The sequence below is a fragment of the Sander lucioperca genome, chromosome 6 (genome assembly GCF_008315115.2).
Source record: "Sander lucioperca isolate FBNREF2018 chromosome 6, SLUC_FBN_1.2, whole genome shotgun sequence".
Lineage (NCBI taxonomy): Eukaryota > Metazoa > Chordata > Actinopteri > Perciformes > Percidae > Sander > Sander lucioperca.
This window is the reverse complement of record NC_050178.1, coordinates 22666651-22689150: the sequence shown is the minus strand read 5'-3', so window position 1 is coordinate 22689150 and position 22500 is coordinate 22666651. Positions and strand designations below refer to the sequence as shown.

General features: G+C 45.2%; 3 protein-coding genes across 8 annotated transcripts in view; 1 reads left to right on the top strand and 2 right to left on the bottom strand.

Moving 5' to 3' along the window:
- The window catches only part of tasora (transcription activation suppressor a), a 75628-nt gene extending 61301 nt beyond the window's left edge, over window positions 1-14327 (top strand). For 2 of the 5 annotated variants that reach the window (XM_031301376.2, XM_031301375.2), the window contains exons 25-29: window positions 458-636; window positions 1652-1801; window positions 3989-4799; window positions 8236-8311; window positions 9688-11129. In XM_031301376.2, the coding sequence (XP_031157236.2) occupies window positions 458-636; window positions 1652-1801; window positions 3989-4799; window positions 8236-8311; window positions 9688-10197 (1726 nt within the window). In that variant the 3' untranslated portion in view covers window positions 10198-11129. Of the gene's footprint in view, window positions 1-457; window positions 637-1651; window positions 1802-3988; window positions 4800-8235; window positions 8312-9687; window positions 11130-13490 lie in introns of those variants that run through there. The other 3 variants (XM_031301379.2, XM_031301378.2, XM_031301377.2) reach the window with 3 other exon arrangements.
- Window positions 14328-18622: 4295 nt separating this feature from the next.
- LOC116051143 lies at window positions 18623-19449 on the bottom strand. The gene is made up of 2 exons (XM_031301395.1): window positions 19375-19449; window positions 18623-19282 (listed from the first exon to the last, which is right to left on the bottom strand). Exons 1-2 carry the CDS (start codon window positions 19447-19449, stop codon window positions 18623-18625), a joined length of 735 nt encoding a protein of 244 aa, XP_031157255.1.
- Window positions 19450-21505: 2056 nt separating this feature from the next.
- ccdc66 (coiled-coil domain containing 66) overlaps window positions 21506-22500 on the bottom strand; it is a 38174-nt gene continuing 37179 nt past the window's right edge. For both annotated transcript variants that reach the window (XM_036002121.1, XM_036002122.1), the window contains exons 21-22: window positions 22255-22380; window positions 21506-21516 (exon numbers count right to left, since the gene is read on the bottom strand). In XM_036002121.1, coding sequence (XP_035858014.1) covers window positions 22279-22380 — 102 coding nt within the window. In that variant the 3' untranslated portion in view covers window positions 21506-21516; window positions 22255-22278. The remainder of the gene's footprint in view (window positions 21517-22254; window positions 22381-22500) is intronic.

Below are 22500 nucleotides of genomic sequence, written 5' to 3'. Positions count from 1 at the left end.
TAGGTAACATGCATTACCTACAGGTCTAGGTAACATACATTACCTACAGGTCTAGGTAACATGCATTACCTACAGGTCTAGGTAACATGCATTACCTACAGGTCTAGGTAACATGCATTACCTACAGGTCTAGGTAACATGCATTACCTACAGGTCTAGGTAACATGCATTACCTACAGGTCTAGGTAACATACATTACCTACAGGTCTAGGTAACATACATTACCTACAGGTCTAGGTAACATACATTACCTACAGGTCTAGGTAACATACATTACCTACAGGTCTAGGTAACATGCATACAGTGAGATTGATTCCCATACCATGACCCGTGGGAGTCCCGAAAAATTGTCACCCTCTAGTCTGCATTATATAATAATAAAAAAAAAAATTATATATATATATATATAAATATAAAGTAGGTCTTTTAACGTGTTGTGTGTTTGTTTGGTCCTCAGGTTCAGAAGAGATGCAGCCAACCTACTGAACATACTGTCAGCCTATCACAAGCGGCAGATTGTTGAGTTCCTCCCATATCATCAGTGCGACATGATGAACCATCAGTCCCCTGACCTGGACTGTCTTATGGAGCTCCAGGCCCGATACACACAGTACCGACACACAGTCTTCCTGACTGGTACGTACGCGTTACAGTCCCTCCAGAAAAACGTGATCATGTGATCTCATAATTCAATGCATAATCAGCCAAAGTCCGCATATTTATGCGGGGGCCACATTTTTTCAAATACGCCGCACTATGCGCACATACACGGGGCTTGCATGATTTCATAATCCCCGCATTTTCGTTGCAAAAAAGTCACATATATCTTAGCAGAAAGAACAATGCTGCGCTTAGTTCACACAAGAGCAGCCATTTTGTGTTATGAAGTGACGTAATTTCGCAACGTGAACATCATCGAAAAGCTGCAAACCCCGCGATGAAGCCATGATGACACCGCAGTTTTTGCAAGTTACCGTAATTTAGCAAGTTCCCGCAATTTCATCGCATAAAATTGCATAAATATCCCGCATATTCCATCGAATTTTTTAAGAAAACGTGCCGCATAATCAAGGATTTTTGCCGGCAACAATCACAAAAAAACTCTGCATTTTTCTGGAAGGACTGGTGTTAGGTTCTTTAAAGGTGCTCTAAGCGATGTTGGGTGACGTCACTTCTTGTTGACGTTCAAAGTATTTTCAAACAAAACGAGACTAGCTCGCCCCTCCCTCCTCCTCATCCCGTCCCTTCCCCCTCCCTTCCACACACTAACCCCTCAACCCCCACCCCCAAATCCCTCTCGTCGGTTATTGGCTGGAAGACTGTTTGTTATGTTGTTGCCGTTTGTGGAGCCTGGGCTGTCTACAGAGACCACGCTTTTTTTACAGTGTGTTCAGGGGACAGGCAGCTAGCAGATAGTGAGGAGATGTTTGCTGTATGTGACAAAAAATGTTGTAGCTTAAAAAACATCGCTTAGAGCACCTTTAAGCAGGACTTGGTGTTACAATCCGTGAAGATTCAGCACGTTAGCAGCGTGGAGTTAGTTCTGGATGTGTTAATCAATACCAGTGACTCAGATTAGCTGCTGCAATTTGAAAACATAATTTACCTCATGATCTGTAGTACTGATGTTACCTGTCTTTTTGTAACGCAGAGCATCATTTTGATAAGTTCGCTGCCTACTCTAGTAGCGGCATCATCATGGCCAATATTGAAGAGTTTCTGCACGACTTCACCAGACTGGTCGGTTACCACGAGATGAAGGACAGGCAGCCAATCATAGATGACGTGCTGGCTCCCAAAGGTCAGTTGTGGCGTTTATGAAATGTGTGAAATATGTCAATATCCTGTTACGGGGAGACACTACAGGCAAAAACATAATTTTTCAATTTTGAGTTTTTGAGCTGTTTTGCTTTTATAACATGTCTTCTTTCAGACTAGTGGGGAAAAAACAACCAAAATACACATTAAGGTGTTTATTTAATTACACTTTGTCTATTTGCGCCTGAAGATTTGTCCTAAATTCATCAAAAGTTAGCATTAGATAATGCCTTGTGCATATTTAACTATATACATGTCTTAAAGGACAATTCCGGCGCAAAACGACCTTAGGGGTTATTAACTGATGTGTACCTACTCTGTCTCTCTCTGGGACATGTTTTCATGCTAATCTAATGAGTTTGGAGCTTTAACGAGGCTACCGCGGACCGCTGGTTAGCTTACAATGCTAGTATGTAGGGCATGGGGACACTCAAATTAAATCGCTATTTAATGCCACTATAAAGGCTCGAAACATCACCACACTTTAACGTTAGCATAATTAGGGTCCCTAAATGTGAACCGAAGCATTGACAACGTTGTAAGTGTACAGATAGTTTATTAAAAAGATAGATTATAAAGACAGTCATGACTAGTCGATGCCGTGCAACGTGGAATCTCCATAGACAGTATGGGAATTCCACGTTGCACGGCGTTCGACTAGTAGCATTTCAAGCTAACCAGCGGTCCGCGGTAGCCTCGTTAAAGCTCCAAACTCATTGGATTAGCATGAAAACATGTCCCAGAGAGAGACAGAGTGGGTACACATCAGTTAATAACCCCTAGGTTAGTTTTGCGCCGGAATTGTCCTTTAATGTGATTAATCAACTGCGGACGTGTCATGGTGATATTTATATTTTACCTATTCACCTGCAGTATCTTCCTTTAAAAAAACAAATAGCTTGAAGCGTGATGTGCAAACACAACCATCGAATTAGACATGCTGAGTCTAGATGAGCATCTCTGCCTGTAGTATATATATATCATTGTCTGACTCCCAATGTACAGCTTTAAACAAAAGAAAATCTAAATCAGTGCAGCAGAACTAGAGATTACATGCATGCATTACATTTTATTACATGCTTTGTTCTTTTTTGTCAAATCCTGGTGCCTACATTACCCACAAAGCAATTCGATCTGTCAGAGATTAAGTGTGTTATGCTTAGGCCGGCCGCACGCTGGCTGCGTAGCGTGATCGTGTCCGCTGCGTGGCGTGTCCGTTTATATTTCGGCTCCCATGGTAACAGGTGCGTGACACGCACGTCTCAGAAAACGCGTGCATGCTAGAAATAGGACCGACGCCTATTTTATATACATTTAATAAATGACATGTTGATGTTTGAAAGTCTCGAGGTTTTTACATAAATGTCATTTAAAAAAATAATAAATAATTATTGATTTTCTAATATTGCACCTGTCAATCCAGAAGGAAATATTCTGGAGCCTATTTTGCCGTCAATCCTGCCGACGTCTTTGCTTGTAATCAGATCAGTTTACATTTATGTTTATGTTTCTGGGAAACATCCATGTGTCCAGACAAGGCTAGCAGCAGCAGCAGCAGCAGCGCCGCGTCAGACACCTTTCTGGTGTAAAGACATAGAAAACGCCACGCAACTGACACGCAACAGAAACGCCACGCTCATGCCACGCAGCCAGTGTGCAGCCAACCTTATAGTGGCTAATGTAGCCACTAGCCGTTAGCCACAAGCAGAGCTGAGGAGCGACCTACAGAGGTCTGGTAAGCTCACTTCTTTCAAATTCCACACATCCGTTTTTTTTTCATCCACATACACAGTAGTACTCCCCAAGGCCTTAACGTGGCAGACTTTAAAGTGTAAAATCTGCACACTACCCCCTTTTTATGTAGCATAGTGATTGGGGAGTAAAATAACCTGAGTTCTTTATTTAAAGTCATACTATGCAACTTTTCCAGCTGGTCCCCCTACAGGTTCCAATGAGACAACCTGTAGGGGGACCGAAGCTGGAAACGTTGCATAGTATGCCTTTAAATCCCTGTCAGTCATTTGAAAAGAAAGCATTATTACAAATAGCTGGGGATCCTTCATTGTAGATCCTCCCAATGCGTTGTACGGTTTCTACCCCTCATTTGTCTCCCTGTCTCCCTCCTTACTGTCTGTAGTTTGTTCAACTAACTGCTCTCCTCTGTCCTCAGGGCTCGGGAGGCAGCTGAGTCATAGTGACGCTGTGTCAGGCTCTGAACGCTCTCCCTCTATCTTCCCAGAACACATCCATCCCCTCTCCTCCAGTGATCAACCCCAACATCTCCTCCAGCAGTCCGGCTCCATCGTCCCCACTCCCTCCAATCTGTCTGACCAGCTCGTCCCGGACGCTTCCTGTAAGGAAGGTGTGCCACACCATTCAGACACAGACTTTGAGGTTCTTCGACTGGCCATCTCACATTTACGGGCTGAGCGTCAGGCGCAGCTGCAGCAGCAGTTGGACTCTCAGGCAGAGCTGAGCATCAACTCCCTCAAAAGCTCCCCTCCCAATCTCGTTGGTACAGGTAGCGGTCACACCACCCCTCTTTTAGCTCAAGGAGGTCCCACCGAGTCTGTTAACGTCACTCATGACAGGAAAGCAGTGGCAGCCACTCTGGAGTTAATTCACTCAGCATTACAGCAGGAGCCGGCAGAGGAGGAGAGGAGGAAGAACGGAGCAGAGGCTCCCACAGAGGGACGGACGATAGGAGGAAGTAAAGGGGCTGGAGATCAGAGAGAAGGTACTCCAGTGAGAGTGGTGGGGCTACTGGGAGAAAACAGGGCTCCCAGTAACAGTGACACTTCTAGCCTTTCGTCCAATCAAAGCACAGCGGCCGTGATGGCACCAAGTACCCAGACAGACTCAACCGATGACGGCAGAGAGAAAGCAAATCAAAAAGAAGAACCTGTATTTCCCAAAACAGATAAGCATGCTGCAGCCTCCTCGAGTACCACAGCTCAGCCTGTAGAAGGCGACGTAACGAGGTAAGTGAATGATTGCTACAGACTTTTGGTGTATGTTTTGAAAAGAAATGTAAGATAATGTTAACCCTGTAAGCCCCGTTAACTGTCATGATCTCAACATTAACATGAAGATAACCTCAAGTGTCACTAGTTTGGTAGCCTTGTGCAGAATCAGGAGTTCTCAAGGAAGATATTCTGGTGTTTTTAGGGATGATTTTAATCCAGTTGCACTCAGAGTACACAGCATGTATGTGAACAATGCCTCAAAAAATATGCTCAGTCTCTCATTATGACAAGGTAGTTGTATTATAGGCTTTCTTACTCTAAGAGCTGTTGCTATTGGGTTTATCTTTCACGCATGCCCATCTGTGAAGATTTCTTTCACACCATTGTTCCCTGCACAGGCCTCTCTTACGTCCGCAGTCACTGTATGTAACGGCAGCGAGACCTGAGATCTGCTCCCATTTTTTATTTAGCATCAAGGCAAGCAGTATGAAGACTTCAGAATCTAGCGGTGTTCGCCTGTGTACCGCCTGCCCAACCAGCTGCATCCTGCCGTCAGATCTTCACCCCAGCTGCGAAGCAGGCCCGTCCAGGTGTTTGGTGTTTTAAGCCCCCAACGTCGTCTTCCAGACAGGCAGCGCTGCATGGAAGGCACTAGGGTTAGGCAAGGGTTAGGGTTAAGGGTTAGGGTTAGGGTTAGGTGCCTTGAAGTCGACTGTGGGTGCTTAAAACACCATTGAGCGCCCGTCCACGCTGGGCTGGCGCTCACACTGCCGGCCACTTGCCAGTTCTGCGCCCGCCTACCAATAGAGGAACTGAATCGGCGGGCAGTAGGGGTGAAACAATACATGTATTCGTATTGAACTGAAACGGTACGGGCGTCTCGGTTCGGTACATGAATTTACACGGAGAATACACGGTATAAAAATAAAGAAAACTCGTGTGCAAATGAATTAATGTAATGTGGAACTACTGTTACATACGCGTTTCTTAGGGACACCTAATCTGTAGCACCGCCTTAGTCGGTCCAGTGAGTCCACACCAGAGCCATGTCTTTCTCTATCACTCTGGTCCACACGAAGCAAACTAGTCCCTTCCATATACAACCAAACACGGATGTACTGTAGCTGGATCCCTTCTCGCCTCGACCACAAATGGCTTCCAGGCCCATTTGCTTCGCTGTTAGCTCCGCTTTTAGCTCTGCCGTTAGCTGTTAGCTCCGCTTTTAGCTCCGCCGTTAGCTGTTAGCTCCGCCGTTAGCTTCGCTGTTTGCTGCTAGCTCCGCCATTAGCTGTTAGCAGCTAGCTCCGCTGTTAGCGTGTGAAGCTAACGCCACAATTCGCCAACTGCTCTGTGTAAGAAGCTGCTCTTTTAACACCCCTGCTCTGTGCATTCACATATGAGAGCAGCGCTTGTCTCCCATATCACACTACTAGCTGATTGTCTTATTTAGTTTACAAGTTCCAGGTGGAGTCTGGAGATGATGTGGGGTAGCCTACTTACTGTTTACATCTTACTTAATACACTCAGGCTGTTACAGCTAGCTCAGGGGAGAGACTGGATCACACTAGGTGGTACAGCCTGAGACATGCACAAAAAAAAAAATTGCCTTCTGCATTTTTGTTATGCTTTTCCCTCCATTGTACCGAACCGTGATGTCTGAACCGAAGTATGAACCGAACCGTGACTTCTGTGTGCCGTTCCACCCCTAGCGGGCAGACACCTTCTTAGTCCTTCAGGTTGAAGACGACAGTGATGGCAGCCTGTCATACCGTCAAATTACCCTTTTCACCGACATCCTGAAAGAGGACCCCTTTAGCGGGCACGAGTCCACTGACTCAGCTCCCTTCAGACAGGGTTCTCTTGCCGGCTTTCCCTCCTCCCTCTTGGGACCACTGGAGCTCGACGTAGGAGAAAACTACGGAGCCCCGCCCTCGCGGCTTTCTCTTCTGCACCACGTTGGTCACCTGCCCGCTGTCTACGTCCAGGAGCCGCCAGCCAGACGCCCTCCACTGTGGCTGGCTTCACGGAGCTTCGGGCCTTTATGGAGGAGGCCTTCTCTGACGCCAGGAAACTAAAGGGTCCGGTGTCCCGCTACGCGCCATTAACCAGGGTCCACGGCGACACAGAAATGGGTTTTCCATCTGTCCTGCCACTGGAGCAGAGCCTGGCCTCCATTCTGCTTCCGAAATCCCGACAGAAGCCCACACCTCCGTCTCCCAGGGACCAGGTCTGTGCTCGCCACACCGACCGCTCGCACCAGTGTGCCACCCAGATAGCTGCAGCACAAAAGAACATTGCTCTGCTGTCCTTCGTTGTCTCTGCCATGGCCACTAAGCCTGGGGCTCTCACCCCAGAGCTAGCGACCGACATAAGCAAAGCCATGACGGCTGTCCTGACTATCACCACGGCTTCCACAGTGGCGCTGTCCAGGATCATGGCATGGCCGCACCTCAGGATCACCACAATCCACCTGCAAGAAGCAGCTGAGGAAGTGGAGAAACTACGGAGACCTGCTGGAGAGCAACGCCTTCATTCACACCGAAAGTCATAACAAACCCCTTTCGGTCAAAAATGTTTTCCTTGAGGGTTTCTTCCCCTCTTCCATATAACAACAAGGCAGCTGTTTGTTCACCACAGCGAGCACTCACAAGGTGCAGCTCTTTCAGAACAGCGTCTGTGTGACTGGCTGTGTGATGCTATCACTCAAGCCTGTATTGCAGAGGGATTGGAGCCCCCTCAGGGCATCTGGGGACACTCCACAAGAGCTTAATTCACATCCATGATCCCCCTCAGAGGGAGGACATTGGCTGACATCTGCACAGCGGCGACCTGGGCATCTCCGTGCCCTTTCATCCACTTTTATTTGCGTGATGTTTCTGAGTCCTTCATGACTCCCTCTGTCTTATCCACGCTTAACAGCAGATGAGCCGCTGTTAGATCTGGCGTTTCATACGGAATGATAACTGGATCAAATTCACCTTAATACCAGCTGTGCACCTCTAATCTCACCGTCGCTTATGAGTAGGCTGCATAAGGGCCCGGTATGGTATGCTATCGTCTTCACCCTCCTGAATCGCCAACATTGGCTGAAGAAAATGCTGATTTTTGGGAGCAGATCTCTGGTCTCGCAGCTGTAATATACAGTAACTGCGGACGTAAGAGAGACCCGTGCAGGGCACAAGCGTGCAAAAGAAATCTACACAACTGCGCATGCGCGAGGAATAAACCCAATAGCAACCGCTCTTAGAGGGCTATGCCTATACTCACAGAATCTGGATTTACAATATATTATTATATTATATTTAATATCCAGCCCTGCAGTGTGATAGCTGTATTGAGTGTTGCTGTTTTTAGTTTCCAAACTGTTTCTAAAACACACTGCTGTCATGATTTCTCTTCTGCAGTTTGCCTGTATGTTGCTGCTGAACCCCTTCTTGTTTTCTTCCTGTAGAGACCAACAGTCAGGCCAGGAGCAGCCAAGAGGAGAGGGAGCACCACCTGGCAACAGCACTGTCAGTGGCACCAAGGTAACAGGAAGTATCACCATCGTAACAGACCAGGAGGCGTATGTGCATTTCCTAGAATAGCAAAGAAATGTCCTGCCCTACTCTGCCTCTGATTGGCAGTACTCACTGCCTTTGTTGGTTGGATTGGTTAGGTTTAGGCATGAGGAGAGAGATTGGTTAGTGTGTAAGAATCCCAGGGTCAGCCAATCAGAGGCAGAGTAGGGTGGGACAAGTCTTCCCCATACTAGGAAACGCACATTCGTGACCAGGAGGGCAACTGTTAGCTGGTTCTAATAGACTCCAAAATCGAATGAAAATGTCAACGTGGGCACTGCTAAGAAGCCTATGTCAGTCTGTTCCTTTAGAGCTCAACATTGTGGTTCTGGAGGTAAAAATCCCATTCATTTTCTCCTTAAAGACTTTGATTATTAGCCATAATAATGACAAATAATGTCTACACCATCCCAGGTAGACTTACCATGAGCTACAAGACTGTGAAACAAGGATCTACGCTCCTGTAGAAGTCTGTATGAAATCAACTTTTTGTTAAGAAAAACATGTTTCATTCGCTACACTACCCACAATCCTAAGCGTAACAGCGAAGTCTCTGACTGGTGGAGTTCGCTGTTACCATGGAATTATTTCCAGAACCCGCTTTGAAAATATTTGAATCTACAAAAGAGGGGCCTAGGCTCCTAAACAGCGCCCAGATTAACACGTGTTAGATTTTGGAGACTGTCAGAACCGGCTAACATGCCGCCCGAACAGGTACCCCACTAACGTGTAGCTGTGTAAGGCCCATCCAAGCTAAACCTTAGTACGAAGCACATTTAACCTTCAGTACCAACCTACAGTAGCAGATCAACCCCATAGCATTGTATTAAATGACAAAACTAAAGTCATAAAATTAGTTTAGATAAAAAGGGAATATAGACCAACAAAAACAGACAATCCCAAAGAGGAAAGTCCTCTTTTGGGTTCCATCCCCTCATGACCTCTCCTACCCAAGCATTACCTGACCTCATGCAGGAATGGGAACAAAGAAATGGTAAAGCCACCCGAGCGAGTTGTCCCAGAGCGAAAAGCCAAAGAACAATAGACCCAGACAGATGGCCTTTAGAAGGTGTTGGGAGAATACTCTACAACCCCCAAGGTGTTCCTCTTAAAGCCCCAGCTGCTGCATTCCCACCCCCAGAGGATGTGAGGATATTAAGGGAAAAACCCTCAACCTAACAGGGGGTTGGTACTGCGGCCAAAATTGGACAGCCATAGGCATAGTGGCATTAGCTAAGTCATGCCAAGTATCGTGGTTACACCACGCAGATGCACGATGTCTTCAAAACAGTAAAACAGGACTTTGGTTTACACAGATCACTAATGTGCTGCCTTAACCCTAGACCGTTAGCAGAGAGGGCGATGGGCCTGACAATCACAGCCCCCACCCATCTTCTATCACCGGTTCCCAGACAGAAGAGGATTTTCCACAACTGTCTTCCACCGGCACAGACAGAAAACAAGAGGGAAAATGGCAACCTGGAAATGCGTCGGACTGCACCCCTGTCCCAGAACCACAACGCCTGCAGCTGTACAACCACAAGGGTGAAAAATTCAACTATACTACTCTGAAGAATCCCCTGTCCTGGAAGGATATCACCTATTACAGACCAGGATGGATACCGTGCCACCTGCCATTTCTCAAGCCCGGCAACCGGTATTGGGAACTGAAGGCTAACAGCACTGTGGTCTCCATTGGCATGGCACCGCCATATGGGAAAGGTCCGAAGAGGGTGGCCTGTGGAGTAATCTGTTACAACCACTTCGAAGGCCCTTGGTGCGAGGTCCAGTCCTACAATGGGGACGGGGTCTGTTTGCTCACCACAAGGCGTGGGTCCACCCATCGCTTCTGATGAGGCACGGACCACCGGACCGGGGGGCAGAATGTGAGAGGATGAAATGATGTTTACAGACGGTCCGAGCCAAGCGTGCATTCTGCCACTGCTCACTGCACAAGCCAGAAAAAACTAAAGAGACTGACGATGTTCTGATATAAGCTATGTATAAAAACGCATGTATACTCTGTGTAACCAATGTTGTATTAATCATGTAATATAAAGGGAGAACCTGGAAGAAGAGCTTAGAGAGACGGAGACAGCTCTCTTCACAGGAAACCTTGTGAAATCATGGAATAGCAATCATATAGGGCTGGGCAATATGGCGATATATATTGTCAAATCAATATAAAAATCATATAACTTATATATTTCTCTATATCGTCTCTATTGTGAAGTTGAAAAACCAGCAAACCAAACTGCATTATGACAATATTTAGTAACATTTCTTGCACATTATGTTCATTTTGCACTTAATAAAACAAGAAAATACTCCGTATATTTCATTTAGCAAGTATTTCATTCACACAGGAGTTGTAGTGGGTACCGAAACCCAAGAAAGCTATTATTACATTTTAAATATATCGTTTATATTTGGCCTTAGCAAAAAAAAACATGCCATTTTTTTAATGTCACAACTGTCGTTTTGTGCTGTTTTAAAAGTATAGTTTTAGCACCGGTTTTGAGAAAGGAAAAAAAGATATCAAACTCTTCACGGGAGAATACCGAAACTAGAATAGAATATTTATTTATTTAATAACAAGAAACGTAAACATGCTGTGATATATATTGTCATTGAGATATAGAACAACCTGTATATTGAGCTAGAAGATTTTGGTTCATATCGCCCGGCCCTACAGTCATATTATTTTTACTCTGTATGGCATTTTGTACATCTTTTTATTTTGCTTAATAAAGCTAAATAGATCACTTGGTCTATTGGAAGACAAGTACCTTATCTATTCTCATTTTGTTCCTTCCTTTCGTCCAAGACTTCTTCAGCGACTCTGTATTCCTTGTATTCTACAATTCTCTAAAATGGTTTTTTGGATACGGAGCTCGAGGGCTTTACCTTCTCTTGGCTCTGATTTTTTTTTTTTTAAATCCTAAAATCTTTTATTACAGTGGCTTGCATAAGGTTATGAAGCCATGCTAAAGTTGACTAAAAAGACGAATAAAAAAATCTTTTGGAAATTGATCTTAATGCCTTAATTAAAAAAAAAAAAAGGACACCAATTTTCTTTGTGAATGAATAATGTAGCGTAAATTAATAAAAAAATAAAATATTAATTAAAATATAGGGGGCATAAGTCAGTACACCCCTATGTTAAATTCCCATAGAGGCAGGCAGACTTTTATTTTGAAAGGCCAGTTATTTCATGGATCCAGGATACTATGCATCCTGATAAAGTTCCCTTGGTCCCCACATCATCACATACCCTTTACCATACCCCACATCATCACATACCCTTCACCATACCCCCACATCATCACATACCCTTCACCATACCCCCACATCATCACATACCCTTCACCATACCCCCACATCATCACATACCCTTCACCATACCCCCACATCATCACATACCCTTCACCATACCCCACATCATCACATACCCTTCACCATACCCCCACATCATCACATACCCTTCACCATACCCCCACATCATCACATACCCTTCACCATACCCCCACATCATCACATACCCTTCACCATACCCCACATCATCACATACCCTTCACCATACCCCACATCATCACATACCCTTCACCATACCCCACATCATCACATACCCTCACCATACCCCACATCATCACATACCCTTCACCATACCCCCACATCATCACATACCCTTCACCATACCCCCACATCATCACATACCCTTCACCATACCCCCACATCATCACATACCCTTCACCATACCCCCACATCATCACATACCCTTCACCATACCCCACATCATCACATACCCTTCACCATACCCCACATCATCACATACCCTTCACCATACCCCCACATCATCACATACCCTTCACCATACCCCCACATCATCACATACCCTTCACCATACCCCCACATCATCACATACCCTTCACCATACCCCACATCATCACATACCCTTCACCATACCCCCACATCATCACATACCCTTCACCATACCCCCACATCATCACATACCCTTCACCATACCCCCACATCATCACATACCCTTCACCATACCCCCACATCATCACATACCCTTCACCATACCCCCACATCATCACATACCCTTCACCATACCCCCACAAGGGTATGTGATGATGTGGGGGTATTTTAATTCCAAAGGCCAAGGGAACTTTATCAGGATCTGAACGAGCCGCCATTATGCCCGGTTGTAAAATCCGGGAGCAGCCAGACCCACGTGACGCGTTCGTCCAATCAGCTGCCGTTTTCATTTCTGGGCGACAATACAGATTAGCGCCGCCTGCTGTTATACACGTATATACGTACGCTCAAGTCGGCGTCTCTTCAGTGTGTTCTGAGGAACTTTTTGGACCTCGGGGAGAATGATCAGTCTGACTGGCCTTTCTGCCGACGGTCGACCGTCGGGTTGGTGTGTCAGGGGCTTAAGGTATCTTTTCTCGTCACCCCCCGGTCAGTACTGTGTGGTTAAATAGCACCAAACGTAGCGCTCCTACGTAGCGCCTAGTTTGACACTTACGTTAGATTTTGGAGTCCATCAGAACCGGCTAATGCCGACCTTACACCAAACGACTTTTCAAGCAATTCCACTGTTGCAGACAATTGACCTGCATCGGAATGAACTCATGGGAGTCTTGATAGAGTGGGGGCCATAGACTGTATATACGCAGCTGTGACGTCACCCATTGGTTTGTGGAGAGCTGCTGTGAGTCGTTGAGTTTGCCGTTACGGGCGCAGCCATCCTGGTTGGGGATGTGAGGATTTTAGAGGAGAGGGAGGAGTGAGGGAGGAGCCCTTACACTCTAGGTTACGTTACACACTTTCACTGGCAATCGCCGATTTTAAAATCGAGACCATAATTCAAAAAATGAACATCATTCTGTGTTGCAGAAGACTTAAAACTCAGTCCGAGCTGTCTGAAGTCTTTTTCCCGTCTTGACGTTCCGACATAAATCCAATGGTTTGATATTATCGTTAAGTTTAAAGTCTTGGTAGTAAAATCTTGTAGAACTCAGTGACTTTATGACAGATTGTTTTTAGATGTGAGATGTTGTCAGTCTTTTCAGAGTCTTCTAGTGTATGGTAGGCATAACACAACCCAAATCCTGCTCTGCCCCGTTTACAACAGATCCAGCAGCCTCACCAACATCTGCAGCACCTGAACAACAGCCAGCAGCTCCAGCCGAGTCGGTCACACCTCCAACCCCCGCCTCACAGCCAGCAGCAGCAGTGGGGCACCAGCCTCCTGCAGCCCCACCACCTGCATCGACTTCCCAACCAGCCTTTCTCCCGCGGCCCCATGCTCGGGCCTCTGACTGCCCTGGGAGGAGGCCTCCTGGGGCCAGTTCCTGTCTGGCCAGGGGGCCTGGGCCCTGCAGGTGCTGCTGCCCTGGCCTGGGGCTTCCAGCAGGTCGGCAGGGACTTCACTGGTCCTAGACTGCTGGGGGGCTTCCACAACCCTGCAGGGCAAGGTGGCAGCAGGTACAGAGGGGGGCAAAGAGGAGGAGGAGGCTTTAATGGGATGTAGAGAGCCGGTCTGACTGCACCTCGAGTAACGTTCCCTGCTAACTTTCACACACCTGCTGCCGTTCATGTAGCCGGTTTATGAAAAACTATCACATGGTCACCAGAGAGCAGGAGGTGGACACAGCCTAAATACTGACCGGTCCTAGACTGAGAAAGGAAGGAGTGAGCACTCTCACTCTGTATGCAGCTCGCAAATGTTTATTTATTTATCTACCATCCCAAAATCAGCAACGTGGTGATATGTACCCTGATCCAGGACCATCCCAGTACACATCACGGCCTCCCAGAATCTGGGCGTTTCATGTTTGTCACTTGGGTTCATAAACTTACTTACAGGAAGATTGTTGAAAATACAAACTGATGTCTTTTTTTTGAATTTTTGCTATATTTGATAGTGACCGTAGAGATACAGGCAGGGGACATCGGCAGAGACAGCATGGCAACAGACAGGGCACCTTAGCAACGTTAGAGTAAGAGTTGATGTCAGGCAGGTGTAAAGTAACAAAAAACATGATTCATTTATTTATTTAAAGATTATTTTTTTGGGCTTTTCCGCCTTTAATGGACAGGACAGTTAGGTGAGAAAGGGGAAGACATGCAGGAAATCATCACAGGTCAGACTCCAATCCTGGACCTCTGCGTCGAGGCATAAACCTCTATGTATATGTGCGCCTGCTCTACCCGCTGACCAACCCGGCCACCACATGATTTATGTTGACAGGGGAAAGGTGTTAAAGTCACTACAAATCATGTGAAATCAGAGATCTCTCTCAGTGTTTCCGCTGATGACCGGAAGCTCTGTCCTAGCCAGACCACTAACTAGTGCTGAACCTGCCTGACAGTGAGGCTACATCTACACTACTACGTTTTGGTTTTACGTCTACAAAGTTTACGCCTCGCGCCCACACTACTCCGGCGTTTCCGAGCCCCTAAAACGGAGACATCTGAAAGTCTGCTGCCTCCGTTTTGGGTTGAAAACTCCGCGGTTGCTTCGTAGTCTGGACGGACACAAACGGAGACCTTTTGGAAACGAGGGAAAAAGTGCATCATTTTGTTTCTAAGATTATCTTCCACTCTGTGAATTTTCAATATTCTTCCTGAAACCAATTTTATTCATTTTGAATTTTTATGTTCGCGCCCACCTGCTCACGTTGGCGCTCGGCAGGTCGGCTGCAGCGACTGTAAACCGGCCGTTACACTTCAGAAATCAGCTGCTGTAGCGTCAAATACAAACCGGCAGCCTAACGTCTCCTTACTGTAACTACTTCTGCTGACCTGTTAGTGCTGAAGAAGTCAGACAAACACTAATGGAAATTCTCCCGCCCCCCCCCCGAACATGTGTGGAAGGTTAAAATAAGAACAGCTGTAGAGGACATGTCTTGTTTCTCTGCCATGTTTGATGTAATGGGACTCCGACCTGGCATGGTGTGTCCATGCGTCTCTTTTTAACTCTGCCTCAAAGAGATCGTCTTCTGACTGAATGAATGCTCTCAGGTTGATCACTTCAACAGCTGTGTGTAAATATCTCTTTTTAAAGATGATTTTTTGGGGCTTTTCCCTTTATTACACAGTGACAGTGGATAGACAGGAAAGGTGGGAGAGAGAGGGGGGGATGACACGCAGCAAAGAGCAGCAGCTTGGATTCAAACCCGCGCCACTGCAAAGGACTAACAAGGGGCGCACGCTCCCACTGGGGGAGCTAGAGCCCCCCCCTCTTTGTGTACATGTTGACCTGTTGTCTTTCTGTACGCTGCTCTCAGTAAGAGCATTGACTACAATGTTAAAAGCCTCCGGTTGGGTCTCATTTCCCAGCTTTCTTGAACGCAACACCAGCTTGACTATTTTAACACCCCCCACGGATGTTTTCTACGGTGTATAATAGCTGCTTATTTCTTCTATTTGCATCATGGGAGAGACCAAGATGTACACTGATTCTTAAAGGGGACTCTGAGAACTTCAACAAAAAAAAAAAAATGTAAAAAAAAATAACGATGGACAGACTACACGTCTTCCAGTGGACACTCTGTCTGTCTTGTAAAATAATGTTTTTTTTGTACTAAACGTTTGGGTTGTTACCCTGAGAGCTGTTTGTGTTTGGTTGATGTTGTATGTACAGTAGGAAGTGATGTGTGTAACGCTCATTTTAACTTAAAAGTCATTTTTTATGTTTTTTTACCTCATTTTTTGTATTAAAAGTTGCCCGTGTAAACATTGAGTTTGCCTTGAGATGTTGTCGATGTCACCTAAACACACACAAATATACCTCAAAATTTTGATGTATTTTTTCATCCTGTCCACACAGGATAATATGTTGTGTGCACAAGATTAATCTGGTATATATAAGGTAATATCTGGTCTCAAATCAACTTTGCTCATGGATGCCAAAACCAGTTTGTACAAACTGCATCCGGCCGCGTCTAAAGGCAAATCCAGTCCCTCTAAAACATACTCACTCCCTTTGTGGCTTTTTTTTTTACACTGATGAACAGAAAAAGACTCTCAGGGTCCTGTTTTAACGATCTGAGGTCACGGCGTGAAGCGCCTGCTGCAGGTGTGTTTAGGGCGTGTCCTAATCCACTTCTGCTAGTTTGACGGCTGATAAAATGTGTCCGTGTGCCGGGTGCATGGATCTAAAGGGTTGTACTTAGTGTCTTCATTAATCAGAGGGGTGTTTTGGGCGTAACATGCAATCAACCAATCAGAGATCATCTCCCATTCCCTCTAAAAGCCAGGCGCGTTTGGACCTTGGAGCATTGCTGTTATGATGGAGGATTTACACCGTAATATTTTTATTTGTATCTTCTGCATGTGTGTGCTGCTGTGCGTCCCTGTGTGTGTAACAAGCATAGTGTGCATGTTCTGTGCACGAGCCTAGGATCATTTTACTAATGCTCTGTTAAAATAACAATGAAATGCTGCGTTATTGACTTTAGACCAGGTTTTTGTTGGTCAATGGTACCATCACTTCCCGCTGCCTCAAGATAGCAATACTCCCAGAATGCACCTGAACACACCTCCCTGTAAGACCAGCACGCCCAGAATGCACCTGAACACACCTCCCTGTAAGACCAGCACGCCCAGAATGCACCTGAACACACCTCCCTGTAGGACCAGCACACCCAGAATGCACCTGAACACACCTCCCTGTAAGACCAGCACGCCCAGAATGCACCTGAACACACCTCCCTGTAAGACCAGCACGCCCAGAATGCACCTGAACACACCTCCCTGTAGGATCAGCACACCCATGGGCCACAGATGGGTGCAGGTGCATTTGCTATTTAAACGACGTGGGCGCTGGACGGGGAACTGACAACTGGGTCGGGCTTTGTGCAGCGCCGGATGTGAGATAGGGCCCTTAATGACAAAGTGAGAACAATGTCTTCAAATCGATTAAATGAATTCCAAATCGCCGCTGTCGAGCAGAAACCTTGTATCTCCATATTTAGTCATTTTCATTTTTCTTTCATTACTCAACGCTGCTGGTCTCCCGTTACGTCTGTCTGTGTGACGAGAGGATTTCGTGACTTTGTGGGAAAACAAGTTCAAGAAAGTGTTTTAAAATTAGCCTTTTTCAATTTCCTGAAAAGATTTTGGACATACAAGGTTTTTCGCCAGACAGCCATGAAATAAAAATATACTTGTTTGTCAAAGTTAAAGTCCAGTGGCAGTTTATTTTTTGATTTGAACGAGATCTGGACTCTTCAGGACATTAACATGTCGTTTTGAAGCCGTTCCCTTTAGAGCTCAGGCTCATCGCTAGAAAAACTCATCTTTCAACTTGCAGGTTTTTAGGTTTTTCTTTGCTGACAGCATCAGGTCTGTCCTGTTCTGCTGCGTTCATTTCATCCTCCCCGTTAGAGCCTGTGGTGCCTTAAATAGTAATGCTGTGATGCTGTATGAAGAGGAATCCGCCGACACTGTTCTTGATTATAAAAAGGTTTATTACAAGCAAAGATTCAGCATCAATTTTACAAACTCCTGCAGAGAGCTTGGAGAACGACCAACCCAAACCTCAAAATTTGCCGTTCTGCCTTTTCTTTGTGTGAACAACATATATATTCCATGCATACATTAACATAGGACGTGATATGTGTGAGTATATGATTCGACCACAGAACTGACCAATCAATGCCTGTTATCTGGCACAACTCCAAAAAAGGTCTCTTCTGTCTTGGGGGGACCTCTGCTCATGTTAACAATTTCCAGATGTTCTCAGTAAGTGTAGAGTAAAGTTCATAGGACTCCCTTATAACAAACCTTTAGGACAAAGTTTATCGAAAGTTATAGAATGGTCATATACTACAAGCCCAGAAGCTTCCTCCAGCTGACATCGAGCACTTTGAAACATAGCCTACTGACACATTACAGTTTTTCTCAATTGCTTAAACACATTTGCCCACTCTGACATCACATTTTCAAACCAGTTAACACACAGGATCAAACTGAAGCTCATTATTTTGTTAGCAAAATGCTCTAACACTCACAAAACATTAAAAGCATGCAACATAAGCAAATACTTCCATCAAACACCTCAACTTGTGGTCAAATTAATTTATTCTTTCAATCAATCATTACACAATGGACAACAAAATACAAAATACAGCCATCAATATGAAATATGACACTTTACAAACTCAAATGGATACTGAAAAAGAAAGAAAAAAGCTTATTAAAGGAAACTTATGGGTGGAAATACCTTTAAAAAAAAAAGATATATTTTATCTTTCACATTTAGTCCATTCGTTCTTGACGATTATGCCACAGGTTCTCATCAACATCGCATTGAATGTTTTCCCTTGCAATGCACCGAGGGAAATACCTCCTTGCGTGGCGCATCCATCCCTGGCAGTCCTCTGCACCTGTTGCCAGGCAACCAGCATTCATTGCCTCCAGGAGGGGCATCTGCTCATATGGCCGGTGATCATACACCTTCCACCTCCAAGCAGAGAAGAACTCCTCGATTGGGTTCAGAAAAGGGGAGTATGCAGGAAGGAAGTGCATCATAATATGAGGCTGTGCTGCAAACCATTCGTTCACAAGGCGAGAGTGATGGAAAGCCACATTGTCCCAAATTATGACATACAGAGTCATGCCAGGCCTCAACAGCCCTCTCTCTTCGGGTGGAATCAGTATTTCTTTCAATGAATCAAGAAATGTGATGAGGCGTTCTGTATTGTATGGGCCAATGGTTGGTATGTGGCAAAGGACCCCATCATTGGAGATGGCAGCACACATGGTGATATTGGCACCCCTCTGACCTGGCACTGTGACAGCGGCCCTCTGCCCAATGATGTTCCTCCCGCGTCTCCTCACTTTACAGAGGTTGAAGCCGGCTTCATCCACAAAAATGAATTTGTGATGTGCCCCTTCAGCTTCAAGCTCCATTATTCTCTAAGAAAAAGAACAAATTCATAAAGCAAATTACAGTATTCCAGTCGCATGTAACTATGGTAAACAAGGTATTACAATAACAAAATCTGTACCTGCACATACTGGAATCGTGCCTCCTTTACGATGTCAGAGTTTCTTTGAAATGGACCTCGGTACAGCTGCTTCATGCTGACATGGTGGCGTTTAAGGACTCGATCTATAGTTGCCAAACTCACACTGTTTATATTTCTAAATGCTCCCTGATCTGCAATTACTGCTGCCTGGATTTCACGCAGTCTGATTGCATTTTTTGCCACTACCATATCTACAATGGCAGACTCCTGTTCAATACTAAACATCTTTCCTCTGCCACCAGTGTGTGGTAATGTGTGGATCCTATAAAGTAAAAGCAAAAAGCATGTCAAAATTGACATTACTGTATGACAGTCACATAAATGGGATTGATAAAACATCTGCATTACTGTAGACACAGTTTGTTCTGCTAACAGGGCAATACAGTAAAGCTGAAATACACAGTGGTATACATTACAGTAACACTGTGAATTACCTGTTCTCATTCCCAAAAAGCCTGACAATAGATGCCACAGTGCTCCGAGTCAGAATGGGCTGGACCCTTTGTCCCGCCTCTCTGAAGGACAAGCCATGATTGATGACATGGTCAATAATTGTTGCCCCAATTTCATCTGAAACTTGAGCTCGATTTTGTCCTCTTGCTGCTGCAGCTCCTCCACCACGCATACGGGCTCCTCTTCCTCTGGCTCCTCTTCCTCTGGCCCCTCTGGCTCCTCTTCCTCTGGCTCCTCTTCCTCTGGCCCCTCTGGCTCCTCTTCCTCTTCCTCTGGCTCCTCTTCCTCTGGCCCCTCTGGCTCCTCTTCCTCTGGCCCCTCTGGCTCCTCTTCCTCTTCCTCTGGCTCCTCTTCCTCTGGCCCCTCTGCCATGGCCTCTTACTCTACGGCCTCTTTGATCCATGCTTGCAAATAGCAACACAGAGGTGGCATCTTTTATAGATGAAGGACTGATTGCTGATTGAAGAGTTGGTGCATAGTTTTCTAATTATGCAAGTACTTTCTATCAGCTGTGAATAGATGTTTTCCTTTTGTTCACCACAGTGAATCCAGTAGAGTTCGGGGTCTTTCAATGAGATCTGTGGTAACTGTTTTGACAAAGGTTGTGAAAAATGTGTGAAACAAATGAAAAAGTGTTAAAACATTTGCAAGAGAAGACTTCTGCTGTGCTAATAATGTGATGATGAAGATAAAGGGGATCCCAGTTTCATTTAGTGTGTCTTAGCAAATGAGAAAAACTGTAAAGGTGCTGTAGGATTATGAAGATCCAGGACTTAAACAACTTCTCAGTCCCTCCCCCCTTTCTGCTAAAGCCCAAAAAGGTCTCCTAAGCCCCTCCCCCCACAAGGGAGAATGAATGCGTGTGCATGAGCAGTGATTGACACGCAGTTAGACACCCCCCCGGCCCTGATTGGTGCATCTGAACAGTTAGACACCCCCCCTGGCCCTGATTGGTGCATCTGAACAGTTAGACACCCCCCCGGCCCTGATTGCAGTCCCTCCAGAAAAACCTGATTATGAGATCTCATAATTCAATGCATAATCAGCATTTTTTCAAATACGCCGCACTTTCACCGCATAAATTGCCGATTTCCGTGCAAAATGTGCGGGGCTTGCATGATTTCATAATCCCCGCATTTTCGTTGCAAAAAAGTCCCATATATCTTAGCAGAAAGTTGAAAAATGTTGCGTTTACTTCACACAAGAGCAGCCGTTTTCCCCTGTTGCCATGGGAACGTTATGAAGTGACGTAATTACGCGACGTGAACATCATCGAAAAGCTGCAAACCCCGCGATGAAGCCACGATGAAACCGCAGTTTTTGCAAGTTCCCGCAATTTCATCGCATAAAATTGCATAAATATCCCGCATATTCCATCACATTTTTTAAGAAAATGTGCCGCATAATCAAGGATTTTAGCCCAAAACAATCACAAAAAAACTCTCATTTTTCTGGAAGGATATATATAACATATATGTTGCAGCTGTCGCCGTGGTCCTGCTACACTCTGCTGTGCCATACATATACATATATATATAACATATATGTATATGTTATATACACATATACATATATAACATATATGTTGCAGCTGTCGCCGTGGTCCTGCTACACTCTGCTGTGCCAAACATATACAAAACTCATGCAACTGAGCCATCACACACACTCCTGAATCTGCTGATATAAAGTTTAAGAAGTAGATCTATGAGCAGGATCTCATTCAGACTAGTTCAGGAGCCAATCAGGCTCCGTTATGTGATGTGGAAACCTGAAGCCTCCAGGTCGCAGACACACAATCAACTTCAAACTTTATTTAAAGATCGTTTATTCACGTTTTGATTTAGTCTCTAGATGTAACACACTGGAGGTGTCAGCTGGGGGAGGTTCAGGGATCAGGCGATAGACAAAATAAAAATAAATCAAAAAGTGCAAGTTGTAAGAAATGTAGGTTTCAGTACACTTTACATTCATTATTACATTTGCAATAAATAAAAAACCACCAATACCATAAAACCAGAAAGAAACTGAGCTCCTCTGCCCGCAGGGAGCTGAAGAAACTAAAACATACACATCTTTCATTCATGATTTCACATCTTTCATTCATGATTTCCATTAAGTGCCGTGCTCCTCTGCAGGAAGGAGGGTGTAGAACTCAGCACACGTCTGGTACAGTGTCAGTCTTACACAAAAGTGCATTCACAGAATTAAAATACAATCTTCACAGAAAATAATAATACATTCAGTTAATGAGAAAACATGTTAGTCTTAAAACAGGAGCAGTATTAATAATATGAGGTAGAACTGATGGAGCAGATTTAAAGGGCCAGTGTGTAGGATATTGTGGCATCTAGCCAGCCCCCCAGGACCAGAGCTCAGCCTCTCTGCAACAACTAACCCCCCCGTGACCCACACACGTCTAGGGGTCAAAGGTCACATGCGGTGCGTTGCCAAGTGCGGCCGGTGCTCGTTGTCATGGCGCTTCAGTAGAGGATTCAGATCCGTCTCCAACTCCCTCTGCTTCTGTAACAGACCCTGAAAACACACACACACACACTCTGTACATACATATATATATATACATACACACATATATACATACATACATACATACATATATATATACATATATATATATACATACACACACATATA